General features: G+C 51.4%; 1 protein-coding gene across 1 annotated transcript in view; it reads right to left on the bottom strand.

The window, feature by feature from the left end:
* LOC139055666 (neprilysin-1-like) overlaps positions 1–22619 on the bottom strand; it is a 448216-nt gene that overhangs the window by 418502 nt on the left and 7095 nt on the right. The window contains exons 3-4 of the mRNA XM_070533195.1: positions 21851–22024; positions 21071–21160 (exon numbers count right to left, since the gene is read on the bottom strand). Of these exons, the coding sequence (XP_070389296.1) occupies positions 21071–21160; positions 21851–22024 (264 nt within the window). The remainder of the gene's footprint in view (positions 1–21070; positions 21161–21850; positions 22025–22619) is intronic.

Here is a 22619-nt window from a genome sequence, read left to right as displayed (position 1 = left end):
CTGCAAAATAATTTTTAGATCCACCCTTCCACTTTGCCTCTCCAGGTCAGTGAGCATGCATTGCAGTTGGTCCCCTGAGTTACTAAGCAAGGCAACATCATAGATATAAATATAGCATAGATATCTTTCAGTATTTTTACATACGGATCGTCTACACCCTGATTCCGCAATGAATTCATCACTACTGAGGTTTCGACTGAATCAAATGCTTTCTCGCAATCAATGAAAGCTATATTGTCACGTGGTGGTGACGTTGAATAACACAGTATCAATACTGTGAACGAGAAAACTAACTTTTATTGGGCGAACCTGTGCCCACAAAACAGGCTACACTTATAGCACAACGATAGCGGCGAACACGCTCGGCGATCGTCGAAAATCTGATCAGCGGGTCAAGCGCGTCGGCTTTTATAGAGCAGTCGTCGAATGTTCCAGACTAATTGTTTGGACCCGCGTGCTTTCCACAAAGTTCTACACCATTCGCGTTACGCGATGAAATCACATAACACAAGGTTCGGTGACAACAGACAGCCGGGTAGAAGCATCGATAACTTTCCAGAAACGTCGGATGCGTCCCTCGCTGTGCGATTACAGTTGTTAAGCGGCGAAACGTGGTCGCCCTATAAAGATAAGTACACGTGTCAATACCCCCCTCTTAAAAAGCATCGACCCGATGCTGCAAACGAACGAAGGTAATAAACAAAAGCACTCGTAGCAAAGAAAAGAACAAAAATGAAGAAGTTCGTCAGCGTCCGTAAAAGGGTTTAAGGCGCACCACGTGGACCACTTCAGATCGTGCGCGGCGCCGCTGTGAATGCGAAATGCCGTCTGGCACGACCTCATCGTCCAAAGCGCCAATACGTCGGACGACCTTGTAGGGCCCGAAATAGCGTCGGAGTAGTTTCTCACTGAGTCCTCGTCGGCGTATCGGGGTCCAGACCCAAACACGGTCGCCAGGCTGGTACTCGACGAAGCGTCGTCGGAGGTTGTAGTGTCGGCTGTCGGTCCTCTGTTGGCTCTTGATTCGCAAGCGGGCGAGCTGTCGGGCTTCTTCGGCACGCTGGAGATAGCTAGCGACGTCAACATTCTCTTCGTCAGTTACGTGCGGCAGCATGGCGTCAAGCATCGTCGTCGGGTTCCTGCCGTAAACGAGCTTAAACGGCGTGATCTGTGTTGTTTCTTGCACCGCCGTGTTGTACGCAAAGGTTACGTACGGCAGGACCACGTCCCACGTCTTGTGTTCGACGTCGACGTACATTGCTAGCATGTCGGCAAGCGTCTTGTTCAGGCGCTCCATGAGACCATTCGTCTGCGGATGGTAGGCAGTTGTCCTCCTGTGGCTTGTCTGGCTGTACTGCAGAATGGCTTGGCTGAGCTCTGCTGTAAAAGCCGTTCCTCTGTCGGTGATGAGGACTTCTGGGGCACCATGTCGCAGCAGGATGTTCTCGACGAAAAATTTCGCCACTTCGGCTGCGCTGCCTTTTGGTAGAGCTTTAGTTTCAGCAAAACGGGTGAGATAGTCCGTCGCCACGACGATCCACTTATTCCCGGATGTTGATATCGGAAACGGCCCCAACAAATCCATCCCAATCTGCTGGAATGGTTGGCGAGGAGGTTCGATTGGCTGTAGTAATCCTGCTGGCCTTGTCGGTGGTGTCTTGCGTCGTTGACAGTCTCGGCATGTCTTGACGTAACGGGCGACGTCGGCGGTCAGACGCGGCCAGTAATACCTTTCCTGTATTCTCGACAGCATCCGGGAGAATCCGAGGTGCCCAGCGGTTGGATCGTCGTGTAGGGCGTGCAGTATTTCTGGACGCAGCGCTGACGGTACAACAAGAAGGTAGCTGGCGCGGACTGGTGAAAAGTTCTTCTTCACGAGCAGGTTGTTTTGTAGCGTGAACGAAGATAACCCGCGCCTAAATGCCCTAGGGGCAACGTCGGTGTTCCCTTCCAAATACTCGACGAGGGCTTTTAGCTCCGGGTCGGCTCGTTGCTGTTCGGTGAAGTCTTCCGCGCTTATTATCCCAAGGAAGGCGTCGTCGTCCTCGTCATCTTGCGGCGGGTGATCGATGGGGGCGCGCGATAAGCAGTCGGCGTCGGAGTGTTTTCTTCCGGACTTGTATATTACCGTGACGTCATATTCTTGTAGTCTGAGGCTCCACCGCGCCAGCCGTCCTTAATGGTCCTTTAAGTTAGCTAGCCAACACAATGCGTGATGGTCACTGACAACTTTGAATGGCCTGCCATAGAGGTAAAGGCGGAATTTAGCTGTAGCCCAAATGATGGCGAGGCATTCCTTTTCAGTCGTAGAATAGTTGCTTTCCGCTTCTGACAGCGACCGGCTAGCATACGATATCACCCTTTCAAGTCCTTCTTTCCTCCGGACTAGGACGGCACCGAGGCCTAGGCTACTGGCATCAGTGTGGATTTCGGTATCGGCGTCCTCGTCGAAGTGTGCAAGTACCGGCGGCGTCTGCATGCGTCGTTTGAGTTCTTGAAATGCCTTGGCCTGCGGCGTTTCCCACTTGAACGCGACATCACATTTGGTTAGATGTGTTAGCGGCTCCGCGATACGTGAAAAGTCCTTGACAAAGCGCCTATAGTAGGCACACATGCCAAGGAATCTGCGCACTGCGTTCTTGTCGGTTGGCTGCGGGAACTTTGCGATGGCAGCTGTCTTCTGTGGGTCGGGGCGTACTCCTGATTTGCTGATCACGTGGCCTAGGAACAAAAGCTCATCGTAAACGAAACGGCACTTTTGTGGCTTCAGAGTGAGCCCTGATGAATTGATGACTTCTAACACTGTCGCAAGCCGCCTAAGGTGATCGCCGAAATTGCCGGCGAAGACAACGACGTCATCCAGGTAAACAAGGCACGTCTGCCACTTCAGTCCGGCTAACACCGTGTCCATGACGCGCTGAAACGTTGCAGGCGCCGAGCACAGTCCGAATGGCATGACCTTGAACTCGTAGAGGCCGTCTGGCGTGATGAAGGCAGTCTTTTCCCGATCTCTCTCGTCGACTTCTATTTGCCAGTAGCCAGACTTGAGGTCCATCGACGAGAAGTATTTAGCGTTGCAGAGCCGATCCAATGCTTTGTCTATCCGTGGAAGGGGGTACACATCGTTCTTCGTGATCTTGTTCAGTCGACGATAATCGACGCAGAAGCGTAGGGTTCCATCCTTTTTGTTTACCAGGACTACAGGAGAAGCCCAAGGGCTTTTCGACGGCTGGATGATGTCGTCGCGCAGCATTTCGTCGACTTGTTGCATAAAAGCTTCACGTTCTCGCGTCGAAACTCGGTAAGGGCTCTGGCAGAGTGGTCGAGCGCTCTCTTCGGTTATTATGCGATGCTTTGCAACTGGTGTTTGTCGAATCCTCGATGACGTCGAAAAGCAGTCTTTGCATCGTCGGAGAAGACTTCTGATCTGTTGCTGCTTACTCGTAGGAAGACTTGGATTCACGACGAAGTCTGGTTCGGGGACTATGCTCATCGGTGTAGATGCGGCTGAATTCGAGAGGACAAAGGCATTGCTGGTTTCCACAATTTCCTCGATATATGCGATTGTCGTGCCCTTGTTGATGTGCTTAAACTCTTGGCTGAAGTTGGTTAGCATAACTTCCACTTGCCCTCCATGGAGTCGAGCGATCCCTCTTGCGACGCAAATTTCACGGTCGAGCAATAGATGTTGGTCGCCCTCGATGACGCCTTCTACGTCAGCGGGTGTTTCAGTGCCGACGGAAATAATAATGCTGGAGCGCGGCGGGATACTCACTTTATCTTCAAGCACACTCAAGGCGTGGTGACTACGACAGGTCTCCGGCGGTATCGCTTGATCTTGTGACAGCGTTATCGATTTCTACTTCAGGTCGATGACTGCGCCATGTTGATTCAAGAAGTCCATGCCGAGAATGACGTCTCGTGAACACTGTTGGAGGACAACGAAGGTGGCAGGATAAGTCCGGTCATGAACGGTAATTCTTGCCGTGCAGATCCCTGTCGGCGTAATCAGGTGTCCTCCAGCGGTCCGAATTTGAGGACCTTCCCATGCAATCTTAACTTTCCTCAACTGGGCGGCGATGGGTCCACTCATGACGGAGTAATCGGCTCCTCTGTCTACTAAGGCGGTGACTGCGTGGCCGTCGAGAAGCACGTCGAGGTCGGTGGTTCTTTGTCTTGCGTTACAGTTAGGTTTTGGCGTCGGATCACGGCTGCGTCGTGTTGAACTGAAGTTGGAACGTCGCGTCGTCAAGTCGTCTTTCATCGGTGTAGTCTTGGCTTCCCGATTTCGTCGGTACGGCGGCGTGTCGTTATGTCGTCGAGGTAGTTTCTTCGGTGTCTTCGTCGGCGGCGGAGGATCTTCGTCAGTTCGACGAGCAGCAACCGCACCTCCATCGGTTGCTGCTTTTAGTTTTCCGGATATGGGCTCGCTGACCGGCCCCGGGCTGGGCCAGTGTATGGTCGGCGCTGCGGCGACAGGTAGCAACCTGGTGATGGCGAACGCGATGGTCGTCGAGAGCTCCACTGAGTAGCGGCGAGGTAGTCGGCGATATCGCGGGGGCGTTCACCTTGCTGCGGGCGCGGAGCGTTCACGGCGAAACCTCGCAGTCCCATCTCCCGGTATGGACATCGTCGGTAGACATGACCCGCTTCTCCGCAGTGGTAGCAGAGCGGGCGGTGGTCCGGAGCGCGCCAAATGTCCGTCTTCCTCGCGTAGGTGCGCTGGGCGACGGGTGGTCATGTTGGCGGTGGCGGCGGCGGACGACGGAACTGCGGCGTGACAGGGCCCTGGCGCGGTCGCTGAGGGGGACCTTGACGGCGTGCGGCGGCGGCGTAGGTCATCGCTTGCGGCTCAGGCTGGGGCGATACAGGGGCTACTCCAAGTTGTTGGAGCTCTTCACGCACGGCGTCGGCAATCGAAGCCACTTGTGGCTGTGATGGTGGGAACAGCTTTTGTAGCTCCTCCCGCACGGCCTCTCGGATAGTCTCGAGCAGGTCGTCGGTGACCAGTGATTGAACTCCGGCGTAATTTGTCGAGATCGTGCGGCGGTCGAATTGCCGGTTTCGTATCTCGAGTGTCTTCTCGATGCTGGTGGCCTCACGAAGAAACTCGTCGACGGTCTGCGGTGGGCTTCGTACCATTCCGGCGATGAGTTCCTCCTTCACACCACGCATCAGCAGGCGCACTTTCTTCTCCTCGGGCATTTCAGGGTCGGCGTGGCGGAACAGACGGCTCATTTCTTCCGTGTAGATCGCGGTCGTCTCATTAGGTAGCTGCACCCGGGTTTCTAGTAGCGCTTGGGCTCGGTCTCAGCGTACGACGCTTGCGAATGTCAGTAGGAAGCCGCTTCGGAAAACTTCCCAGGTCGTTAAGGTGGCTTCTCGGTTCTCGAACCACGTCCTGGCCGCGTCTTCCAAAGCGAAGAACACATATCGCAGTTTGTCGTCGCTGTTCCAGTTGTTAAAGGTAGCGACTCTCTCGTACGTCTCAAGCCAGCTTTCCGGGTCCTCGAAAGTTGAACCGCGGAACGTCGGAGGCTCCCTGGGCTGCTGCAGCACGACGAGTGACGCTGGTGCTGCCATTGGGGTGGACTTGGTGGCCATCCTCCTAGTCGTCTCGGGCAAAAGTCCATGCTCCGGGGGCAGTCCTTGCAGCCTGCGGCTACCTCGCTGGGTCTTGTCGACGTTGGTGTCTTCCGAGTGAGGGCTTGGGTCACGGCTTTGTGGGGGCGTCCGGTGCATGAACGCAAAGCACCTCCACCAGATGTCACGTGGTGGTGACGTTGAATAACACAGTAGCAATACTGTGAACGAGAAAACTAACTTTTATTCGGCGAACCTGTGCCCATAAAACAGGCTACACTTATAGCACAATGATAGCGGCAAACACGCTCGGCGATCGTCGAAAATCTGATCAGCGGGTCAAGCGCGTCGGGTTTTATAGAGCAGTCGTCGAATGTTCCAGACTAATTGTTTGGACCCGCGTGCTTTCCACAAAGTTCTACACCATTCGCGTTACGCGATGAAATCAGATAACACAAGGTTCGGCGACAACAGACAGCCGGGACGAAGCATCGATAACTTTCCAGAAACGTCGGATGCGTCCCTCGCTGTGCGATTATATTTGTTAAGCGGCGAAACGTGGTCGCTCGATAAAGATAAGTACACGTGTCAATATGTAAAGGTTGCTTATATTCCGCACATTTTTCTATCACCTGATTGATAGTGTGAATATGGTCTATTGTTGAGCAGCCTTTACAGAATCCTGCTTGGTCTTTTGGTTGACGGAAGTCTAAGGTGTTCCTGATTCTATTTGCAATCACCTTAGTAAATACTTTGTAGGGAACGGACAGTAAGCTGATCGGTCTATAATTTTTCAAGTCTTTGGAGTCCCCTTTCTTATGGATTAGGATTATGTTAGCGTTTTCCAAGATTCCGGTACGCTCGAAGTCATGAGGCATTGCGTATACAGGGTGGCCAGTTTCTCTAGAACAATCTGCCCACCATCCTTCAAGAAATTTGCTGTTACCTGATCCTCCCCAGCTGCCTTCCCCCTTTGCATAGCTGCCAAGCCTTTCTTTACTTCTTCCGGCGTTACCTGTGGGATTTCGAATTCCTCTAGACTACTCTCTTTTCCATTATCATCGTGGGTGTCACTGGTCCTGTATAAATCTCTGTAGAACTGCTCAGCCACTTGAACTATCTCATGCATATTCGTAATGATATTGCCACCTTTGTCTCTTAACGCATACACCTGATTCTCGCCAATTCCTAGTTTCTTCTTCACGGCTTTTAGGCTTCCTCCGTTCCTGAGAGCATGTTCAATTCTATCCATAATATACTTCCTTATGTCAGCTGTCTTACGCTTGTTGATTAACTTCGAATGTTCTGCCAGTTGTATTCTAGCTGCAGGGTTAGAGGCTTTCATACATTGGCGTTTCTTGGTCAAATCTTTCGTCTCCTGCGATAGCTTACTGGTATCCTGTCTAACGGAGTTACCACCGACTTCTATTGCACACTCCTTATTGATGCCCACAAGATTGTCGTTCATTGCTTCAGAATGCGGTCACGGGCAATTTCCCTTGCGTCGGCACAGCGGGCGATGGCGTCAAGTACATATTAACTGGTCGCTGCCGCGTGAACATCGAGGGTTATGTCGAGGGGCAGTTCTTGTTCTCGGCCGAACAGAAGGAAAAATGGGGAATAACCGGCTGTGTCATGGCACGACGAATTATAAGCAAATGTGACAAACGGTAGATCGAGGTCCCAGTCAGTGTGGTATGAAGAGACACATTTCGCGAGCATGTCTGTGAGAGTGCGATTGAGACGCTCCGTGAGGACATTTGTTTGCGGATGGTATGACATGGATAGCTTGTGCCTCGTGGCACAAAATTGCAGGTTGTCCGCGATAACTTTTCATTGGAATATCCGGCCACGGTCTGTGAGTAGTTGTCGCGAAGCTCTATGTAATAAAATCACTTCGTGAGGAAGAAAATCGGTGACATCTGTAGCGCAGCATGTAGGAAGCGCTCTAGTGATGGCGTATCGCGTGGCGTAATCCGTGGACACAGCGATACACTTGTTCCCAGAGGTAGAAAGAAGAAAAGGGCCCAATAAGTCGAAATTAACCCGAAAGAGTGGTTCCGCGGGAATGTCGAGTGGTTGAATGTGCCCAGCAGGGAGCGTCGATGGTGTATTGCGTCGCTGGCATTTCTCACACGCAGCGACGTATCTTCGAACGGAGTGAGCAAGCCCTGGCCAAAAGGAGCGTCGGTGGATTCGTTGGTAGCCACGTGACACACCCAGGTGACTGGCAGGGAGGAGGTCGTGAAGTTCGTGGAGAACAGCCGAGCGAAAGTGTTTAGAGATTACAAGGAGTAATGCAGGGCCGTCGGGGTGAACGTTTTGGTGGTAGAGTACGCCATCTTGAAGTGTGAATACGCGATGGGAACGGTCGGCAAGTCACGATTCCAGGCGGTCATTGACGATACGGAAGGACGGGAGACGGCGCTGCTCGTCGGCGACATGGAGCAGTTGAAAAACAGAGAACACAGGAGTCGGTGTCAGTATCAGACGTAGAGGTCGCATCTTCGACTGGGTAGCGAGAGAGGCAATGTGCGTCATGGTGTTTGCGTCCCAACTTGTAAGTTACTGTGTACGGATATTCTTGTAGTCAAGGGGCCCAATGACCTAGCCGGCCATTAGGATCCTTGACCAACGAAAGCCAACAGAGCGCATGATTAAAAATTATGGGGTTTTACGTGCCAAAACCACTTTCTGATAATGAGGCACGCCGTAGTGAGGGACTCCGGAAATTTCGACCACCTGGGGTTATTTAACGCGCACCTAAATCTAAGTACACGGGTGTTTTCGCAGTTCGCCCCCATCGAAATGCGGCCGCCGTGGCCGGGATTCGATCCCGCGGCCTCGTGCTCAGCAGCCTAACACCATAGCCACTGAGCAACCACGGCGGGTAGAGCGCATGATGGTCTGTGATTACTGAGAAGGGCTTGCCATATAAGTATGGGCGGAACATTGAAACAGCCCAGACGAGAGCAAGACATTCGCGCTCAGTAACCGAATGGTTGCGCTCTGCAGTTGTCGCGAGCCGGCTACCGTATAGGCTATAACGCGGTCGTGTCCGTGTTGGCGTTGCGATAAGACGGTGCCGATCCCATAACCACTGGCATCGGTTCGGACGGGTCAAAGTGGGCGGAGACCGGTGTATTGGCGAGAATCGTGATAAGGCGTGCAAATGCGGCAGCTTGAGGGGAACCCCACTTGAAAGGCACGCCTTTCTTCAGAAGTTCAGTGAGTGGTCGAGCGGTTGCTGCGAAATCTTTCACAAACCGTCGGAAGTAAGAACAGAGCCCCACAAAACCTCGGACGTCTTTGACAGACCGAGGTACAGTAAAAGTAGGTAAAGGCAAGGCGCAGAAGACGAGGACTTACGAAGAAGAACACAAACGACAAGACGGGCGCCATTCACAACTCAGTTTATTTTCGCAACAAGCCTGCCTTATGTAGGTCATTCACGCCGAGTCACGCACAAAACTTTAGAAGTAAAAAAACGCAGCAATCTATCGACCATTCAGGAATGTTATCTGCACAGCTATCGAAAGAGCAAACAAGAGCCACACGTGGATCAGCACAGGAGCCAACTGATCTAGTACAGCTTTTTCAAAGCCAACAAGGACAAAAAACCAGACATAAAAAGTACCGTCTACACTTCACTACCAACCAATCTAACAACAACATAACACACTTCAAACGCCTAAGGCCCAGTCAGTGATAAAACCCGCAGGACGATGGGAATAATGACCAACGAATAACACGGAAATAACATGAAAAATGCGTCTAAGAACAGTGCCTGCGTCAAAACTAAAATCTCTAATAGTCACTCACCTAAAAATTGATAGACATGTAACCGCGCGAAAAAAGAACCACGCGACAAACAATGAAATGGACAGAAGTGATGAACGATAAAGGTCTAAGAACAGCGTCTGCGTCAAAAAAGCAACAAAAGCCTAAGAGCCACTAGAAAATCGTCAGCAAAATAAAAACTAGTTAAATAAAAGGATGACAGACGGTTCATCACTTCTGATGATCCGTCTTCTGATCGTTCATCACTTCTGTCCATTTCATTGTTTCTCGCGTGGTTCTTTTTTCGCGCGGTTACATGTCTATCAATTTTTAGGTGAGTGACTATTAGAGATTTTAGTTTTGACGCAGATACTGTTCTTAGACGCATTTTTCATGTTATTTCCGTGTTATTCGTTGGTCATTATTCCCATCGTCCTGCGGGTTTTATCACTGACTGGGCCTTAGGCGTTTGAAGTGTGTTATGTTGTGGTTAGATTGGTTGGTAGTGAGGTGTAGACGGTACTTTTTATGTCTGGTTTTTTGTCCCTGTTGGCTTTGAAAAAGGCTGTACTAGATCAGTTGGCTCCTGTGCTGATCCACGCGTGGTTCTTGTTTGCTCTTTCGATAGCTGTGCAGATAACATTCCTGAGCGTGACTCGGCGTGAATGACCTACATAAGGCAGGCTTGTTGCGAAAATAAACTGAGTTGTGAGTGGCGCCCGTCTTGTCGTTTGTGTTCTTCTTCCTAAGTCCTGGTCTTCTGCGCCTTGCCTTTACCTACTTCAAGCATGAACCAACTAGCCCAAGCAAGAGTTTTACTTGTACAGTAAAAGCCGGTACTGCTCGAACCTTCTCCAGGTGGGGTTGTACTCCGGAAGCGTCGACGAGATGGTCTAGCAGAGAAATCTGTCGGCGCCCGAAGTGCCACTTCGATTAGTTTAATCGGAACTTAGCCTTGCGGAAGACGTCAAGGATAGCTGCGACGCCCTCAAGGTGCGTCTCTAACGTAGGAGAAAACACAAGGACGTCGTCGAGGTAAAAAAGGCAAGTTGGCTATTTGAAACCTTGAAGCAGCGAGTCGATCATCCGTTCGAACGTGGCGCGGCATTGCATAAACCGAACGGCATAACCTCGAATTGGTAGAGGCCATCTTTAGTGAGGAGAGCGGTGTTTCTTGGTCGTGCTCATCGAAGGAAATCTGCCAATAACCAGGTCGAAGGTCGATGGACCAAAAGTATTTGGCACAGTGAAGATAATCAAGAGCGTCGTCAATTATTTCAGTAATTCAATCAGTAATCAACGCCCAAGGACTCGACGAGGGCTCAACAATGCCTCTAGGGAGCATTTTGTTTACTTCCTGCTGAATAACTTGCCGCTCTGCCGTGGACACGCAATACAGTCGGCGGAGAATGGGAACAGCATCACCAGTGCTTATCCGATGCTTAACAAGGGATGTCTGATCAAGTAGTTGATGGTCAGTATCAAATATGTCACTGTAGAAAAGCAAAAGGCGATACAGGGCGGCTGCTTGGTCAGGTGCGAGGTCCGGAGCGACCATGGGACGTAGTGGGCCGTCGAGGTTCAAGGCATCCTGCGCGCAATCAGGAGGATTTGGAGACGCGTCGGCTGCAAAAGCAGTGACGTGGTCGTCTGTCATGACCGAAGCGAGGCCACCGCTATGCCTTCAGGTAACACTTGCTTCGTCAGGCCAAAATTGATAACGGGGAGACACATGCGATTAGTGGCAAGGGTTACGACGGAGTGTGGCACAGAGATGTCGTGCGCCAGGAGGACATCACGAATAGATGCGATGACATAGTCGCTATCAGGCACGTTTGCCGTTGAGACCAATTCGATGAAGGTTAGGGCTTTTGGCGGTAAGCGAAGAAATGCTGTAATGCAGAAGGTGTTCGGTTGTTCGAGGCGAACGTCTGAATGAAGAGGAAGCTCGAGGCACAGCGTACCGGTGGAACGGTCGATGAGGGCGGAATGCGTCGTCAGAAAGTCGAGCCCGAAGATTATGTCATGAGGGCAACTGGTGAGCACTGTGAACAGGACTGGAACTCGGCGGCCAGCAATTCCTATGCGAGCAGTGCACATACCCCTGGCGGCAACAGTGGAGCCACTGGCGACGCGTACGGCTCGCGTAATGGCAGGCGTAAGAACGTTTTTGAGGCGACGACATATGTTAACGCTCATTATGGACACTTGGGCTTCAGCATCAATTAATGCCGTCAATGGAACACCATCTACGTCTACTTCAATTATGTTCCTGTTGGTGAGGCGTATCATCGGAGGATTTGGCCAGGACGAACCTAATGCAGCGCTACCTCCAAGAGCTGCATGTCCTAGCTGTCCGTCCGCCGGTTTGGCGAAGAAAAGCGACGAGGTTGGGGTGACGGCGAGCGACGGCGTTCAGGCGACGGCGATCGCACGGAGGAGCGGCTGTCAGGGCACCAGAAGTAGGCTACAGACGGCGAAGTGAATAACGGCGAGCATCGGCGTACGGGCGAGGAACAGGGAATGAGCTCCAGCATGGCGGCATCCAGGTGGTGCGACAATGGCGCGATACATGACTGTGTAGAAATACTCACAAAGTACGTAACGCAAGAGCATACGACATTGCGGCTGTCTTCCACAAGAGGAACAGAATGGGAGACTCGTGCAGCGAATGAAAAAGGGGCTCGCGCAGGAGAGATCATTGGAACGCCGGCACGACTAGAGCTGCAGGGCCTTGTCCTGGGGAACCCACATGTACGAGTGAGGTTCACTTGACCGGGCGTCCGTCTTCGGGACAGAGAACGCCTCGGGTCATTGCACGGCACGAGACCTCGGAGCGGCCTACTGCAGCCTCGAACCCGCATCTACGCGCGAGGTTCGGCAGAACGAGCGTCCGTCGTCGAGACGAGGATCGCCTCGAGTCGTCACCTCGCGCGAGGCCTCAGGTCGGCCTGCTGACATCTCGGAACGCGCTTTTTCGCGCGACGCTCGGGTGACCGGGTGTCCGCAGTGGCGTAGCAACAGGGGGGGCCGGGGGGCCGTGGGCCCCGGGTGCAAGGGGCCAGTGGAGGGGGGTGTCATATACGTCTGAAGGCACCCCTCTTTCCGCCGGCTACACCCTAGGGGGGGGGTGACAAAAGACCTATGGGCCCCGGGTGCCAGACGACCTAGCTACGCCACTGGGTGTCCGTCATCGAAACGAGCGCCTTGGGCCGTCTTCTTGCACGAGACGTCAGAGTGACCTGTTCCCGTCTACAGAGCTGTGGGTCATCTACCTTCTCCTGCCCCCGTACTGCTGCGTCTAGTTTTACACGCCAGTCATCACTCTACCAGCGAGTGTTCCACCTCAAAGACTCTACGAGTCTCACCACGCTCCGGACTTCAACCGCAACCTCAGGAAACTACATATTTTTTCCTGTTTACGAACAACCTTGCATGTGTGGTCCTAGTTGAAAACATTCTTCGTGTTTACGTGCCATCTACCATAATTTTCGTGTGTTTGTTAATCATGCACCGTCTCCTCCACTTTCCTCGCGTCACACGCCTTGCAACGTGACGACCCTGACCATCATAATGACCAACGCGGTGGCAGCGAAAGCAAATCGGTTTGTCGTCTGGGGTTCGCCATCCAGCAGGATTGCGTGGTCTGGGAGCGAAATACTGGTCAGTACAGGTTGTGGACATGGGAATAGGTGCCCAATCAGGTCGGGAGACAAAGCAGGTGGTAGGGTTTGCAATTTCTTGCCGCACAACTGCTTAAATAACGGAAACACTGAGGGCCGCTTGGTCAAAGGTACCGTCAGGAGGTCGTGGATGAAGGGAGGCGTGATTCGCTGCTTCAATCTCACGGCGACCGATACGTGCGACGTTCTCTTGAAATTGTCGTGTGGCGGTAAGAGCGGAGCAAGAGGACGTGACAGGGGTGTTTAGGAGCCGGGAGAACTGTGGGATGATGCGGTGGCTTTTGGCTACCTCGAAGCGGCGGCATTCTTTGACGATGGCGTCGACGGTAGAAGCCTCGTTGTGGACGAGCAAATTGAAGGCGCCATCCGCGATGAACTTTAGGATATGGTCGACCTTGTCAACCTCGGTCATGTGCTCGTCGACATACCGGCAAAGCGCGAGCACTTCCTGTATGTAGGAGACGTAAGATTCGGTCGACGACTGGACACGGGTGGCAAGCTCTTTTCGCCCAGCCTGTTGGCTACCTGAAGGTTTGCCAAATAGGTCGCGAAGCCGCTCTTTGAAAATGTCCCAGCTGGAGAGCTTGATCTCATGGGTGCAAAACGAAACACGCGGTGTCCAGTCCAGATAAAAGATCACATTGGCAAGCACGGCTCCCAGTGGTGGGTTTGGCTAACACGCTCATACATGCTGAGCCAGTCGTCGACATCAACGTCACCCTGGGCCGAGAATTTCCCAGTATCACGAAGACTAGGAACCGTAACGCACGCTGTGGTTGGCACCGCACGTTTAGGTGGCGACGGTTGATCCATCGAAAGCCATGACTGAGAAGACGATGGTGTGGCCGCTTCGGAGCTCCGTGGCGAGGACGGGGAACGTTCCACTTCCATTACAATGTTACGCGAAGGGCGAGTCAGTAATACGAGCAACTATTTACAGGTTATATTTTCAACAGCGGTTGTAGCGCTGAGAGGTTAGATTCACAGCGCGAGCCCAGCTCAATCTTCCTCCTCTTTTCTAGAGTGATGGCACCCACGCGCATCATTCAAACATTCAAATACCACACGCGTGTAGCAATATCAATGAGACGCTGCCATCCCGATGTAGCCATAAAGTCAAGAATACAGCGACGAAAGACGACTTGACGACGCGATGTTCAAGCTTCAGTTCAACATGACGCAGCCGTGATCCGACGCCAAGACGTAACTGCAACGCAAGACAAACACCGATCTCCACGTGTGTCTCGACGGCCACGCAGTCACCGCCTTAGCGGTCACAGGAGCCGACTACTCCGTCATAAGTGGACCCATCCCCGCCGAGCTGAAGAAGGTTAAAATTGCATGGGAACGCCCTCAGATTCGAACCACTGGAGGACACCTAATTACGCCGACTAGAATTTGCACCGCAAGAATTCCAGTTCAAGACCGGACCTACCCTGTCACCTTCGTTGTCCTCCAACAGTGTTCCCGAGACGTCATTCTTGGCATGGACTTTCCGAACTAACACGGTGCAATCATCCACCTCAAGTCGAAGTCGATAACGCTGTTGGAAGATCAAGCGATACCGCCGGAGCGCTGTCGTAGTCACTACGCCTTGAGTGGGTTCGAAGATCAAGTCAGCATCTCACCCCGCTCCAGCATTGCCATTTCTGTCGGCACCAAAACACCTCCAAACCTAGAAGGCATCATCGAGGGTGATCGACGTCTACTACTCGACTGAGAAATTTGTGTCGCAAGAGAGAGAGAGAGAGAGAGATGCAAATGAGAGAAAGGCAGGGAGGTTAACCAGACTTAAAACCTCCGGTTTGCTACCCTGCACTAGGGGAAGGGAAAGGGGAAGTAAAGACGGAAAGAAGAGCGTGACAAAAATAAAAGCGTGAGAAAAAAAATATGAAAAGAGATGAAATGGGGTCATTATAGTCTTTCTAATAGACCACTGTCACGTAGAAAAGTCAACAAACCCTTCACCGACTTTTGCTGCGACGACAGTTCACGTCGGCATTCCAAAACTGACTGTTCTGAAAGTGCCCTGTCGTCAAGGCGTGCCAACGTGGTCGCTAGTGACAGCCGGTGTGTCGCAAGAGGGGTCGCTCGACTGCATGGAGGAAAAACGAAAGTGTTTCTGACAAACTTTAGCCAGGAGTTCAGGCTCATCAAGCAGGGTACGATGGTCGCATACATCTAGGAATCTCTAGAAACCAGCAATGTGTTTGTCCTCTCGGATTCTGCCGCATCTACCCCGACGACCATAGTTCCAAAACCAGACTTCGACTTAAATCCAAATGTCCTCATGATTAAGCAGCAACAGCTTACAAGTCTGCGTCGACGATACAAATACTGCTCTTCGACGTCATCGAGTATTCGACAAACACCAGCCGAAAAGCATCGCATAGTTACCGAAGAGTGCTCTCGACCACTCCGCCAGAGCCCTTACCGAGTTTCGACGCGAGAATCTAAAACTATAAGACAACAAGTTGACGAAATGCTGCGCAACGACATCATCCAGCCGTCTAAAACCCCGTGGGCATCTCCTGTAGTCTTAGTGAAGAACAAGGACGGAAGTCTACGTTTTTGCGTCGATTATTGTCGACTGAACATGGTCACTAACGACGTATACCCCCTCACACGGATAGACGACGCGTTGGATCGGCTGTGCAACGCTAAATATTTCTCGTCGATGGATCTCAAGTCTGGCTACTGGCAAATAGAAGTCGAAGAGAGAAATCGCGAAAAGACCGCCTTCATCACCCCAGACGGCCTCTACAGGTTGAAGGTCATGCCATTCGGACTGTGCTCGACGCCTGCAACGTTCCAGCGTGTCATGGACACGGTGTTAGCAGGGTTGAAATGGTAGACCTGTCTTGTTTACTTGGATGACGTTATCGTCTTCACCGGAAATTTTGACGATCACCTGTGGGGATGCGCGATTCTCACGTGTCCCCTGATAATTTATTTTCCCGCATAGCTGCCGTCTCCTGCAATCCGGCTTCACCGCGTGGCCTGCGTGATGCCCGCGTTAGTCGGTCTGGTTGAAGCGCAGTACGAGAGATGGCGCGAGTGTTGCCCAGCTAATAAAGCCCCTCAATCTCCCAAAGTAGCGCCATTCACTTCCCTCCTCCTCCGCTCGGCGTGGCCTCGACGGTGGCGCCGCCGGCGGTGGGCCTGCCGTAGCAGACGACGGCTAACACGCTACGGGAGGAAATCCGCGGAAAAGTTCGTTCGAGTCCTGCGGAGCAGTTTTTTCGATCTAGATCTTGCTTTGTCAGTCGGTAACTGGCCTTAAGAATGTCGTGTCGGATTTGCGGAAGAAATAGAGAAAAGCACCATTATTCAAGGCGTATTTAAGGCGTAAAGCGCGCGCACGTTGAAAGTTCGTGTTGCTGAAACACGACACAATCACGCGCTGTGCTCAGACACGCGAGTAATTACCAGATTTTCAGGTTTTGACAGCGTGAAAGTATGTGCACGTGGTTTCGTAGTTTAATTTACGTACCTGCAGGATGCTTTTGTTCGGCCGGCGCGTGAGAGATTCCGACTGTCTGCGGTCAGTAATGCCTGGCAGCAGGGCCGTTTCTGTTCCGCGCCTTTTACAGATGTACGTAGCTCATGCACGGGTTGTGGTGGCCATGAGCAACGTTTTCACACATAGGCGGTATAGATAATTTGAACAACGCACCAGCATATGAAATCGTTATTTATTTATTACAGTGCAAATGGTTAGAATGTGATAGAAAAAAAAGAAGGAACTTGATGGGACAACTGGAAAGAGGTTCAGAAAATAATTATGCCTCTCCCCTCATTGGCACCAGCAACACTCTCGTTGAAGTGCTAATTTTATCTCTGTATACTACATGCGTCTGTATTCTTTTGCGTTGTAAGTTTTCACAAGGAAGCAGTGTTGCGTTAACTGGAACAGTCAAGGCACACAAGACAGAAAAAAAGTTTATTCTCGGGTTTTACATCCCAACACCACGATCTCATAAGCCACGCCATAATGGGGGCTCCGGATTAATTTTTTTCCAGCTGGGGTTCTTTAACGCGCCCCCAATGCACTGGACACGGGCCCGTTTTGACACGGGCGTCAAAAGATGAGGTTGGAGGAGCCGTGGCACTTACTTCACAAAGCCGCGCGTTCTTTGCCACTTGCTCGAAGTCAGCCCGCCCGATCTTGTGAATCCACACTTTTCTTCGTTTTGCGTTGCGCCCGGCGGATGGCAAAGCAAAAAGCTTTTTGCCGTCACTGGGTCTGTTGTGGCAACCGTAGGCGCAGCAGCACGGCATCGCAATTAAGCACTCGGCCCTAGCACATTGTATAAAACTACCGCGCTCCTTCAAACCGCCTGCCGTACTTTCGTCGCGTAGGCCCAAGAATGGGGGTCGCAGCGCGCTGGAAAGAAAAGATATACAAAAGCGCGGCGCCTGCTCTGCGCCGGAAAGAAAATATATACAAAAGCGCGGGGCATGCTTTCACGTGACACAGATTGGCCAATGGGGGAGCGGAGGAGGCTGGGGCGACAGGAGGGGTGGAGGAGGAAGCGCCTGGGTGAGCGGGGTGGCGGAAAGTACTAAGAATGGCGCTACTTTTGGAAAATTGAGGGGCTTTACCAGCTAACGCCGCCTACCGGCGGGGTTACTTGGGCGCGGAAAGACAAGGTGCTTCCTCTTGGGATGCGGGTAGGCGAGCGCCATGGACGTCCCGCGCGTGCGCCGATCCATGTTTCTGCGAGACCGTCTCGCGTGGCCCCCATCGAACGTGCCACCATTCGCGTGACCGTACGCGCGAACGAACAGGCGTTGGGATCCAGCATGGGGCGCACATATTCGCTCGCTATCCGGTCGCGGTAATTCGGACTTCGGAGATTTGTCGCGTGCCCATCGGCATGTTTTGTGGATAGTAACTCGGCTAGCAGGCATTGATCTGTGAAAGGTGCAATAAATGCCCTTGTGACTGTTTGCACGACTGTGTTGTCGTTCCTTTGTCCCAAGAGCACGTATGAGAATCACACACACCTTAGGCGGCTTGCGACAGCACTAGAGGCCATCAAGTAATCGGGCTCTCCCTGAACCCGAAGTGCCGCTTCGCTTACGATGAGCTCGTGTTCCTAGGCCACGTTATCAGGAAATCTAGGGGCCACCCTGATCCACAGAAGACAGCCACCATCGCAAAGTTCCAGCAGCCCATCCGCAAGAAGGCAGTGCGTAGATTCCTTGGCATGTGTGCCTACTACAGGCGCTTTGTCAAGGACTTTTTACGCATCGCTGAGCCGCTAACACATCTAACCAAATGTGATGTCGAGTTCAAGTGGGAAACGCCGCAAGCCGACGCAATTGTAGAACTCAAGCGACGCATGCAGCCGCCATCGCTACTTGCGCACTTCGACGAGTACGCCGATACAGAAATCCATACTGACGCCAGTAACCTAGGCCTTGGTGCCGATCTAGTCCAGAGGAAAAACGGACTTGAACGGGTTGTAGCTTACGCTAGCCGGTCACTGTCAAAAGCGGAAGGCAGTTATTCTACGACCGAAAAGGAATGCCCCGCCATTGTTTAGGCTACAGCAAAAATTTTGCCATTTTCTATATGGCAAGCCATTCAAAGTCGTCAGCAACCATAACGCGTTGTGTTGGCTAGCGATTTTAAAGGATTCTTCAGGACGGCTGGCGCGGTGGAACCTCAGCTGCCGCACGTCACCGACGAAGGGAATCTTGACATTGCCACCTATCTCCAGCGCGCTGAAGAAGCCCGACAGCTCGCCCGCCTACGGATCATGAAACAGCTGCGTACCGACAGCCGACGCTACAACCTCCGACGACGCTACGTCGCGTACCAGCCAGGCAACCGTGTTTGGGTTTGGCCCCGATATGCCGACGAAGACTCGATCTATGCGTGACCCCCGCAAAAACATTGCAGAAAATGCTGCGCTTACCGTTCTACTAACATCAAGTCCAGAAGAGACGTGTATAGAATTGTGGAGATGAGGGGCGAGAGGAGGCGGAGAAAGGGTAGAACCGACGCAGTCGCGGAACAAGTGAATAACTGCCTTGCCACTCTTCGTTCCCTGTTCCCATACAAGAGGGGAGGGGGCGGAATGGATGGATAGAGAAAAGGTGACGTGTGCAGGCGAGGAAACGCAACTACTGTAGACTCGACAGTGGTTGCAGGTAAATTGAAGGTGGAGGTACGGTACGGTACGTTCTATTTTTAAATAATAAACACCATGCGAATTTGTCAAGCGGACAATTGACGTACGGCGTGCAGACGCAAGGCCACGTCAAATCACCGTGGGGTCTAAGCGACACTCCGCGTACGTCCAACCAACACGTCGCGGTAGCTTTGCGGGTATGGCATTGCTCGAGGTCACAGGTTCAATGCCGGCCTTGGCAGCCGCGTTTCGACGGGAGGGAAATACAAGAACGCTTGTGCGCTTAGATTTAGGTCGCGTTAAAGAAAACCAGGGTGTCAAAATTATTCCAGAGTCCGCCACTACGGCGTGCCTCATCATCCGATTGTCGTTTTGACTTTGACTATTGAAATTTAGACAACATACAATTCTCCAGATGAAGATGGCTTAACGTGACACACGTGGTCACCTGAATAGGCCCTGGCACGTACAGTCCCACAATTCAATTAAAGTTTAACACTTCTGTCATGATGCCATGTGCAATGTGAGGCAATGATAATGCTCAACCCTCTCAGATATTCTGAACAATGCCGCATAACAACGCTAAAAGCAAACACGTCTCCCTATGTGCTCGGTGCACTACGCAAACAAACAGCAGGGGTGCACGCAAGGTAGTGTGCAACATTAACTCACCACATTCGTATTGAACTAAACGCTGAAGAAATTAAACATTCACTGTCAACATCACCGCTAATTATCGTCCATCAAAGCAAAAAGCACTGAAGGCTTCGCTTACATCGAATCCAACAGTTCGCGGGATTCGCAATTTTTTTTCTGTTTTCCTAATATTTTTATGTTATGTCGAGATGTGTACTTGTTTAGCCTTTCTCCGGGGACCCTATTTCAGCCTAATATTATCGCTGAGCTCGAGACGCGTCTGCGTCATTTAAAACTTACTCGAATGTTATTGTCGTTTCTGCCTGTTGTGTATGTTCTGGCTGAAACTTGTGTGATCAGACGGTGTGCACGCCTCGAATAGATAGATATTCTCCTTTCCGGAAGGCAAACGAGTATCAGCAATTACGTTGGAGCATTCGACGAGTCATGTATAAGAGCCAAGACACTTGATCCGCAGATCAGATTTTCGGCTGTCGCCGACTGTGCTCGCCGCTATCGTTGTGCTTTGAAAGTCGCTTGCTTTGAGGGGCACAAGTTCGCCCATTAAAGAGTTAGTTTAGTGATACGCAGTTATTGCTACTGTGTTCTTCACCGTCACTATTACGTGATAATATTCATAGATTGGGTAAATATTTTTTTAGTTGTAAATATCTTTCCGGCGTTTCAATTACTAGGCCCGTTTAGCTGATTGCATTTTTCCATCCACCCAGTATACACTTTTCGTTAGCGCACAGAATACGTACACTATTTCTTGCTGCAATCCTTTCTCGTTCACCATTGCATAATGCTTACTTTCTGAGCTGTATGTATGTAGTCTTTTGCTTTTAGTACTTCTAGATATAAGCTGCCCGCAAAGTCTAACCTTTACGTAGGGCGCATAGACCAGTAGTCAAGCATTTCCAAAAGCTTCTTGCTTGCGCCCCAACACCATTCTTTCCCTTTGTTTTCCCTTTATTCACCCTTCTAGTACTCAATAATATGTGACTTGATTTGTTTTTCTTCGTAAGTCGGGGTGTACTGTGAGCCAAACGTAGGTGGAGAAGAACGCCATGATTTTTAACGCCTGCATGGATTGTCCAAAAATCTGACGTCGATGTGCAGTTACACGCTTGCGAGGAGGCACCGTGGGAATTGACTCTCAGAACTTCCAACTTGGTTTGCAGAAGGGCCCTCTTTTTCTTAGCGGCTTCAGTGAAAAAGTAAAAGGGAATGAGGAGCACTCACCCGTGTCTTCGCAGGCCTTCAACAGGGCAAATATCTTTGTCGTGGGCAGAGTTTTGTTCCCCATTAGGTCCTTGTATATGCGGGCAAAATCTGCAGGAGCAGAGAAAACGCGGCGTCCACCACGTCGAAAAGGCTGCGACCACGTCCGCAGCCACAGACGCAGGCACCCGAACACCAGAAGTATTTGATGGGAACTGCTGCGCTAGTTGTCTTTACATCATACCGCCGCCAGGACGGTTATGGCTACGGCTAAAGTCTACGGCTACCCGTCACCATTGCAGAATGCGCTCGATGGTACTCGTATTGTGAGCCTATTCCACAAAATAAAAGATTTCGTTTGAATATACATAAGTATAATGAAAGCTACATATCCCCTGGTCTTGCACGAGATGTATCACGGAAGACGGGACGTTACTTGTGGACAAATCACATTCTCCAAGTGGCTGATTATAATACTTATAATAATTGTCTCGTACAATGATTATAATTATAGTAAAAGCGCAAATGAAACCAAAAAGTAAATAATTGATTTCATTTGTTGGGAGTCATTCCACTAGCGTTGCTTATAGGTTATCCGTGCCCAAAATATGCTGCGACATACTCTGGTGTTACGTTTAGCCTTGTGCCGAAACGAACAAGAAAATATTTTAAAGATACCAGTGCATTTTGCCACATAGTTGCAAACGAATGTGCCAGCAGTCGTCCTAATCTAACAAATGCGGCTAACTAGACACTTCTTGAGCACCAACACGCTTCATTTCTTTAAGATGAGCGGCGCACCTTCGAGAAACCAGTAGACAGCGCCCTCTATCTTCTGCACCAGGAGGTCGTGCACGGCCCATCGGTGGCGGTTGGGCGGCAGCGCGTTCTGCGCCTGCCAGCTGCTGCACACGAACTCGTAGAAGTCGCTGCACGGGTCCCTTGGTGAGCTGAACAGGTGCTTCATGTACGACGCTGCACAGCCGTGACACGGGTTAATGCCGAGCCCCCGAATGCAGGCGCCGCGTTCGGAGGGGCGCAAACACCGCGGCAGAAACCTCTGTGTTATGGCCTGTTAGTGGGCCAGTTGGTTCTGGATCAAGGTGAAAAGCGCCAACAGAACAAGCACCCCACGAGTAGGCCAAACAAATGGGCGCGGACTCTAAAATGTTTCGGTAAATGCACAAACTATATGGCGTAAGTCGGACAACCGGAAATAAAAACCAAGTGTGTAAACCTACTTCGGACGTTCTCGCGAACAATCCATGTTTGTCGTCTTAAAGAAAACGATGGATCTACAATGAGAAACGTATCCCCAATGAGAAAGGTCTTCCGCAAAGGCATTTCACGGAGCTTCGCGGAACCTTCAGTGTACGGTGCTTAGAATACTTACAGAGCTACTTATCATACACCCATACGCTCCCATCATCAAATGTGCTAGCTGGAATATTGTGTATACAAGCGGGAGAATCTACGGATCATAATACACTTGTACGGAAATCAGTGGTAGTGCGGAGGACGGCTCCTCATCCTAACGGAAAAAGTGGCCCTAGGCGTTATATACGTTATA

This window comes from Dermacentor albipictus, chromosome 2, assembly GCF_038994185.2.
Source record: "Dermacentor albipictus isolate Rhodes 1998 colony chromosome 2, USDA_Dalb.pri_finalv2, whole genome shotgun sequence".
NCBI lineage: Eukaryota > Metazoa > Arthropoda > Arachnida > Ixodida > Ixodidae > Dermacentor > Dermacentor albipictus.
The sequence above is the reverse complement of the archived record's forward strand: the minus strand, read 5'-3'. Positions and strand labels throughout refer to the sequence as shown.